Raw genomic sequence first — 9099 nt, 5'->3', positions numbered from 1 at the left:
GGCTTTAGATTTAAATTAAGAAATGCCAAGCGTGACATAGGGGAAACCTAGTTTTCAGCCAATTCTCTGATCGATTATTAAACATGGACTATAACGGTACTCCTACATTAAAATCACTATCAGAACTTGTTTATGTTGTGTTCAGCTATCAATTCATTGTTGTGGTCATGTTTTTCTCCAAATAATTTTGCTACAATTTGACCGAAAAAATTTGACCTCGATTCTTCGATTTTGAAATTTCCCGCCCTGTACTGGTTCCCGGCTATTAAACCAACACTGAAATCCAAGCGGATTTGTAAACCAGCGGACGTCATGAACGCGGTCAAAAAATGGTGACGTCACACCCATGAAGCAACGAGAGTAAACAAAGATTACGCCATGTTACTCCGTGTGTTGTGTATGCGTTTTCATCCACACTACAGGCGTGCGTGTGTGCTACGAAGCTTTTTGTTTCTAGTGTATCAGCTATAAATACTGCCGACTATTTGGTTGTTTGTGGATGCACTAGAAGTTTCAAAGTTTGTGTAAGAAGCCTGGATCGATTCCGAAATTTAAACCTCTAAACATCGAGAGAATTCAGGGGGATCTTCTACCACCAGGCCCCAGCCAGTGCTGCTTGTGCATGCTACGAGTACGACGACGACGGGGTCCCTCTGCCGTGGCCCTGGTCGCAAGTGGCCGTGGAACAGCAAAAGAATCAAGTGGCATTACAGAAAAGAGAGGGAGAAAAGCCTGGTAAGTACTTGTTGATAATTTTTAAAAATCTACTACTGAGAAACTATCTCCATTATTAATTCAGGCCCAATACATGTACATGTATTTGTAATAAGAAAAATAGTAAACAATCTCTACCCTTTTCATGCAAGGAACAATCATCTTGTTGTCAAATGACACGATGTGCATGCTCTGAATCTGACCCGACTACCATAAAATAGCTACATAGTGTATTGACTCTGTTGAGTGATGAATCCATGTAGCCACCCAAGTGCTTTTGGCATGTTTATGCCCTGGTTTACACTTTCTGGCATGTTCATGCTCAACCATGTGTGAACACTATATTAATCCATTTAAAAAGGTTGATTGTTACAGTTAACAGTTTATTGGCCGCGCCGACATGTATTTATATTGGTCTATACTGGATTGCTGGACATTGTTTTTGCCAAAGCTGCCTAAGAATTGTTCGCTTTTTGTTTTAAGGCACAGCTCAAAAATATGTTCAAACTCCCATCCATATAATTGCCCATCCATGGTCATTCAGATTTTTTTCTCTCCTAATTCAGGAATTACCAATTCCAGAGAAGTTTAGTGTGAAGTTTTCCTATAGCTGTGTTTATTGGCTTGGCACGGTTAATTACATGGAGTGTTTACTATATTTGCATTTGTAAAATAAGGCCCGTTCTTTTTCAGCACTAGTTTTTTAATTTTTTAATTTATTTATTTATTTTTTTTTTATATATTTTTTTGCACAGAAATAACTCGCAGCTCTACACTACAATGAGAATGCAGGACGAAGACAATGCAGGACGGAGACATGCTAGCCAGAACTAGAAATGGAGACCTAAGATTCTCAATAGCACTTTAGGTAAGTAGTAGGCCTATGCATGCAAATTTTCAGAGGATCAGATGATTTCTTCATTTTTAGTTTTTCAGCTGCCCCTTTGAAAACTGTTCACGGTGGAGGGGGGGAGGGGATGGGGTGTTGAATCGCAAGAACCCCCCCCCCACCCCGATCCGTACCTGAACAGTTTTGTTCTAGGTGTAGATCTGGGGGAGGGGGGTGGTTGGAGGTCATGTTTTGTATCAGACATAAAGAAAACCTGCCCCCTATGCACCTATGACCCGCAAAAGCCTTGGTTTTGTTGCATGTGGACTCCTTTTGTTCTGGTTTTGCGTTAACTTCTGTAAGGTTCTTTTCAAAACTACGCCAACTCAAAGAGAGATTGTCAGTCTGTGGTGTTACGTCAAACCTTCCGAGATTGTATTTCTGCCTTGTAAATTTTCAAGAAATCCCACATAACGATTATTTGGTTTTGTTTTTTATTTTTCATTAAACAGATACGCAAAGAATGCATGCATGCACATTGTCAGCAGGGTGACAAGACATGAAAACAACTCCATCCGCAGCTGATGTGTAACCCCCGTGTCATTGACATCAACCTTCACCAGCCGGAAAAGGATGCAGCAGCTTTTTTTTTTTTGGGGGGGGGGGTGGGGGTTTAAAGGTAGTGGGTTCAACTTTGTTTGAAGAAAGAATGACCTGTGCCCAGTTTCATGGATCTGTTCACCACCAAATTCTGCGCTTATGATCACCGTTCTCTGCTTACGTCCAAACGCTAAATTTCTGCGCTTACTTTGTAAGCGTAGAATGCCTGGTATAAACCAAGTATGCACCTATGACCCGCAAAAGCCAAAATTCGCTGGTAACCTGTGAAACGCGCTTGATGTAAGCACAGAATTTCCTGCTTCCGCAAGTGTCGATTCTTTGTTTACAGTATGCAGATCCATGAAATTGGGCCCTAGCCTGTACACATTGATTTTTTGGTGTTTCTTTTGGTAGGGGGGGGGGGGTTCCATGGTAGTAGAATCAACTTTGAAGAAAGAATGACCTGTGCCCAATTTCATGGATCTGTTCACCACCAAATTGTGTGCTATGATCACCGTTCTCTGCTTACGTCCAAAGGCTAAATTTCTGCGCTTACATTTGTAAGCGTAGAATGCCTGGTATAAACCAAGTATGCACCCATGACCCGCAAAAGCCAAAATTTGCTGGTAACCTGTGAAACACGCTTGACGTAAGCACAGAATTTCCTGCTTCCGCAAGTGTCGATTCTTTGTTTACAGTTAGCAGATCCATGAAATTGGGCCCTAGCTTGTACACATTGATGTGGGTTTTTATTTTATTTTTTATATATATATTTTTTTTTTGGGGGGGGTAACCAGGGTAGTACAATCAACTTTGTTTAAAAACAGAATAACATGGTCTGTACACAATGATTTTATTATATTCTTTTAATGTACAACTTAATTTACAATTTACAAAGAGAACCACAGCTAACTAGGTACATAACATGGCTTAGGTTTTCTTTTTTAGGGGGAGGGGCGTTGACAGGGTTGTATAGTTAACTTTTTTTGATGACGGAATGTTCAGATGATTTCGCTATCACTAGGCAACCTTTTTTCAATTTTGATAGTTAAAACTGAAAAATAAACTATTGTCGTTTGCAAATACATACAGTTTTAGTGTTGTCGTTATTATGGAGGTGTACATGTAGGCTTCTCTTTTTTTGTTTTGTTTTTATATTTCTGCTAACCAAGTTGAATGTTGTTACCATGTTAATCATAGTGTATTGTTGACAACAGGGGACAAGTTTATTGCACATAAGTGCTAAATTAATCAATTTGAACGACACACCTAATTTTATAAGCCAGAGTAATTTACATTTTGTGTCTTTCAGAGGAGTGGGTGGTTCAAATTAAATTAATCAATTTGAACCACCCACCCCTCTGAAAGAAACAAAATGAAATAATATACATGTACATTTATACGTAAATTATTATGGCTTATAAAATTATTTCTCACTCCCTCCGGATCATTATAACTTGGAAAATTGTTACGACTGAAGACAAATAAACCAAAGCAAAGCTGCCTAATCCGTTGGTGGATACGAAAATCCTTCCACTGTACTGTACACTAGGGTTCGGAAATGTCCTTCGTGTTGCTGCCACCAAACATGATGTCAGTGGCAGCAGTTGAACGGCCAAGATAGTCCTAAGCTCACCACTTGCTGATATTCAACATTGCAGTGTTTTCTGTATAACAAAACAAAAGAATTCATACAAAATTATTAACAAAAGAATTCATACAAAATTATTAACAAAAGAATTCATACAAAATTATTAACAACAGATTTGTGGTTTGCATGGTGAAGTGTTAATATTGCATGTGTGTACCTGAATTGCTTTAAACCTATACCCATGCCAGAAGGCAATCATAATCCAAAGTAACAGTTACATACATGTACATGAGATATTTTGTGTAGATGCACATAATATGTCAACCACCACGCAGTTACTTGGTGGAGAAAAACAACAACATAGGTAATCTACAATATCAGTTTAAATTGATAATGTATGAATTTTGCCAACAAAGTATAAAACGCAAGACAAAAATTACCCCTCCCCTCACATTTCTACTGCCTAAGTCAGTGCATGTGTTGTTCACGTACATGTATTATAACGTGAATGGAGGTAAACAATAAACCTTGTCCATCATGTTCGTTCATGTTTTAATTTAGTCAAGGATAGCCTTCAACTATTTTTGGGAGCAGAAATAAACTGATCAAACGAAGCATCATTCAGTATAATTCATGAAACGTTTTGTGGCCTTACCAGTCTGTCTTTAGCCGTCGAGCATCAGGGTTTGGCTCATTGTCTTCGGCCTGACGATCATCGTCTCCGGGCTGGTTAACTACATGTACTCATAACACGTCTTCGGCTTCTCTCTCGTCCGGTGAGATCCCCTTATCGCTAGAGCCCTCGCTTTCCTCTGCAGTGCCTCCCTGAAATGCCTTTTCCTCATCTATACTGTGGTTTTCCCAAGACCCGCTGCCATCGGACATTTTCGCTGTTTTTTGTGTCAAAAAAATGCAGCCTATAGTGTCCGATGTTATTCCACATTCAATGTACATGTAAAATGCACGCACACGATCGACCTGACACACTGTGTACAGAGCTTCGGTACGTGGTGTGACGTCACACACTGTGTATGAATGGTTCGTGTGTCACCGGCTTTTGCCGAAACTGAGTTTTCTGGGTCGGAGTACGCCGCGCGAATTTGTGTTTTTTTTGCATGAAGGAAAAGGTTTTATTGAATACTACTAAAATATCAGTCCTTATTTTACATTTCTTGTACAAAAATAGTAATATTGGCTATATCAATAATCCGTTATAGTCCATGTTTAAGTTATCTTAATCGTTGGGTAGAACTCGATGGAACGAGTAAGACATACCATGGCCTTTGTGATTTGCTCTTGCGTGAACAGATTATTTCAATTTGCGGTAGAGATCTAGCGCTATACATTAGTGAGCGTAAACCAGGTAACGTTTACAAAATGACTAACTTAGCTGATAGGTATGTTGATGCACACAGACGAATGGATAGTGAAAAACCTGTTAGAAAGTTTGTGAGTAAACCACCTATGAGTAGAAAACCACAACAATCGAGAACTGAGGTGAAACAATCACCAATGAATAGAGTTGATACAAGAATGCAAGATCTGAAAGTTATGTTTGCGGTGGTAGAGGCCACATTGCGCGAAATTGCAAGCGTCGCAATACTAGCTATAGCAAACCTCACACAGCGAGCTTAGAAGTAGATGAGAATGTAACAGAAAGCGAGATTGTTCAAGAAGTTGCTGCATGCATAACCAAAACTGCATCGCTCTGCAATTGCTCTTGCGCGACTGATAAAAGCGTTGAACTATCTTGTGGGCATAAAATACCAATGATCAGTGCTGCGTGCACCATAGGAAAGCAAATGCCAGTGCGTGATGGTTTTGTAGGAAGCCAAGCGATTAAAGTGTTGAGAGACAGTGGATGTAGTACAGTAGTTGTAAGAACGAGTTTAATAGTCAAAGATTACCAGTTGCTAAAGACAAGGCAAAAATGCGTTCTTCTAGATGGTACGGCCCGTAATGTCCCTGTTGCACGAATCGACATAGACTCACCTTACTATAGGCACAGTAAATGCGCTTTGTATGGACAATCCTCTATACGACCTCATCATAGGCAATATAGGCGGTGTAAGAGAATCTCATGATCCTGACATAAATTGGGCACCGAGTAAGCGCACATACTGCGAAAGTGAATGGATACCAAAGTTACCCGAAACAACGGCTGCGGTAGAGACTAGAGCACAGAAAGTTAAGAAAGCGAAGGACCTGCGACCACTTAAGGTTCTTGAAGCGCAAAACCTCTCTGAAAATCGCGAAGAAATTATTCAAGCGCAACACGAAGATACACTGTTAGATAAGCTGTGGAATTTAGCTGACTCTAACCAAGTTAGGAAGACCGGAAAGGAGAACGAATCTAGGTATTTTGTTTCGAACGGATTACTTTTTCGTAGCTTCACATCACCATCGCTAGAGAATGGACGCACATTCACACAGTTAGTTCTGCCTAAGAAATTGCACCCTAAAGTTCTGAAACTTGCTCACGATTCCACAATGTCTGGCCATTTAGGCATTAAGAAAACCACAGATCGTGTACTAGCGAACTTCTACTGGCCAGGTGTGCAAGGTGATATCCGAAGATATTGTGTATCCTGCGATATATGCCAGCGAACAGTTCCGAAGGGCCGCGTAAGCAAAGTTCCATTAGGCCGAATGCCTCTTATAGATACGCCATTCAGAAGAGTCGCTGTAGACTTAGTTGGACCAATTTATCCCTCCACTGACCCCGGAAATCGATACATTCTAACGTTAGTAGATTACGCTACCCGTTACCCGGAAGCAGTAGCTTTGCCAAGAATTGAAACCGAACGAGTAGCTGAAGCGATGTTTGAAATTTTCACACGTATGGGTGTTCCAAATGAAGTACTTTCAGATATGGGAAGCCAGTTTACATCAGACCTCATGAAAGAAATTGGAAGATTAATGTCCGTCAAGCAATTACACACTACTCCATACCACCCGATCTGTAACGGTCTCGTAGAAAAATTCAATGGTACCCTAAAACGTATGCTGCGTAGGATGTGTAACGAACGCCCAAAAGATTGGGACCGATACATACCAGCTTTGCTATTTGCATATCGCGAATCCACGCAAGATAGTTTGGGTTTTTCGCCTTTTCAACTCATGTACGGAAGAACAGTTAGAGGTCCGTTAACTATCCTCAAAGAATTGTGGACAGGTAACATACCAGACGAGGAAGTAAAAACCACTTACCAATATGTGATTGACCTTCAGGAAAGACTCGAGTCGACATGCGAACTCGCTAGAGAAGAATTAACCAAGTCTAGTGCCAGGTACAAGAAATACTACGACACGCGTACCAAAGATAGGAAATTCGAAGTAGGAGACTTAGCGCTAGTTTTGCTACCAACCGACGCGAACAAACTTCTCATGCAATGGAAAGGTCCATTTCCAGTTGTTCATAAAATCGCACAGAATGACTACAGATTAGATGTGAACGGCAAACCACGTTCCTATCACGCCAATTTGCTCAAGAAATACGTAGTACGATCCGATCAATCAGAAGAAACGGAAGAAGTAGTACACGCTGCCGCTAGTCTTATGCGCGTTTCAACGAGCGTCATTGACGATGAAATTGAAGAAGTCACAATGGATGTTAAATTGTTGCCAATTGAACAAACCGAAAGTTGGATAGATGTACAAGTATGCCAAGATATAACAGAAATCCCGAAGCAGCAGATTAACCAAGTGCTTGAAGAGCATGCGAATAATCTGACAGACATTCCAGGAAGAACCGAATTGCTGCAACACAGTGTTAAATTGACAACGAATGACGCAATACGATCGCGAGCGTATCCTGTTCCATTTTCCACACAAACAACAATAAAGAGTGAAATTGAGACTATGCTGAAATTAGGAGTCATTGAAGTATCCGAGTCGAAATACGCTTCACCCATTGTTCTAGTACGAAAACGAGATGGCACGAACCGATTTTGCGTCGACTTTCGTAAACTGAATAAAGTAACCGTGTTCGATCCTGAACCCATTCCCAATGCAGACAATCTCATGGCTCAAGTTGCTAATGCGAAATTCTTCAGTAAGTTAGACCTCACCAAGGCGTATTGGCAAATTCCCATTGTTCAATCGGATAAAGAAAAGACAGCATTCGTAACCTTAGAAGGCTTATATCATTTCAATGTGTTACCATTTGGCATGGTGAATGCACCCGCGACATTTACTAGAATGATGCGCAAACTGCTAAAAGGTCAAAGCCATGTAGTGAATTTTATCGACGACATCCTAATCTACACCGATACATGGATAGAACACTTGCAAATTTTGAGAGAAGTTCTTGGTCGCCTGCGTAACTCTAACCTAACCGCAAAACCTTCGAAATGTATGATTGGATTTGATTCATTGGACTTTCTGGGCCACATTGTTGGCAATGGTAAAATAAGACCGCAACCAGATAAAGTTGACAAAATTTTGCATGCAACTAAACCAAGTACGAAGAAAGAAGTTCGTTCATTCATGGGACTGGTGAATTATTACAGGAAATTCATTCCAAATTTTTCAGCGATTGCCGTCCCCATCACAGATTTGACCAAAAAGGGAAATCCAAACCATGTAAAATGGGAAGAGTCACAAGAGAAAGCGTTCAGAACTCTGAAAGCACGACTTGCCTCTGCGCCAATATTGCACTTACCAGATCACAGTAGGTCATACATTCTCAGAACTGATGCATCAGACGTAGGTATAGGAGCAGTGCTCATGCAAGAAGATGGTGATATTTTATTCCCCATCTGTTATGCCAGTCGTAAATTGCTACAGAGAGAGCGTGCATACGCCGTAATAGAGCGTGGATGCCTTGCATTGATTTGGGCAATTTCGAAGTTCCATATATATCTCTACGGTAAAGAGTTTCTAGTAGAAACAGACCACCACCCATTGGCGTACCTCACCACTGCCAAGGTCAATAACAGTAGGATTATGAGATGGGCTTTGAGTCTACAACAATACAGATTCACTGTAAAAGCCATCAAGGGTATTGATAATATTGGAGCGGACCACTTAAGTAGATGTCCAGGTGTTTGAAGAGTTGATTTTCATAATTGACTTTGTGTAAATAACTCTGTGTAATTTTTAAATAAATTTGTATTAAGATTGTAGTAAATGAGTAATTCTCTAGGGAGGGAGACTTTGTCACGAAGTGAATTAGTTTGAGAAATTACTTTTTGTACAAAGTTAAGTTTGCGTTACAGAGTAACAAGATTTTGGGTTTTATGGCCAATGGGCCCGTAAAGTTCGTAGACTTCATTTTTATGAATGAGAGTTACGTAAGGCTGATAGAATCGTCTGTGATTGGCTGTAATTTGTATGGGGCCAGTAGTGCTTCTGTTTCGATGAT

The 9099-nt window shown here is 40.4% G+C and overlaps 1 protein-coding gene and 1 long non-coding RNA gene across 2 annotated transcripts; both read left to right on the top strand.

The window, feature by feature from the left end:
• The first annotated feature begins 454 nt into the window (after nucleotides 1-454).
• Nucleotides 455-2176, top strand: LOC117300165. Its single transcript, XR_004520149.1, has 3 exons — nucleotides 455-735; nucleotides 1470-1582; nucleotides 2056-2176. It is a non-coding gene; the product is annotated as an uncharacterized LOC117300165 (long non-coding RNA).
• Nucleotides 2177-5756: 3580 nt separating this feature from the next.
• LOC117300245 (uncharacterized protein K02A2.6-like) lies at nucleotides 5757-8786 on the top strand. The gene has a single exon (XM_033783973.1). It carries the CDS (start codon nucleotides 5757-5759, stop codon nucleotides 8784-8786), a length of 3030 nt encoding a protein of 1009 aa, XP_033639864.1.
• The last annotated feature ends 313 nt before the right edge of the window (nucleotides 8787-9099 follow it).

Source organism: Asterias rubens, chromosome 15 (genome assembly GCF_902459465.1).
Source record: "Asterias rubens chromosome 15, eAstRub1.3, whole genome shotgun sequence".
NCBI lineage: Eukaryota > Metazoa > Echinodermata > Asteroidea > Forcipulatida > Asteriidae > Asterias > Asterias rubens.
The sequence above is the reverse complement of the archived record's forward strand: the minus strand, read 5'-3'. Positions and strand labels throughout refer to the sequence as shown.

Bases quoted from the DNA above. Each gene is read 5' to 3' on its own strand.
- LOC117300245 (XM_033783973.1), top strand. From the start codon at position 5,757: ATGGACAATCCTCTATACGACCTCATCATAGGCAATATAGGCGGTGTA.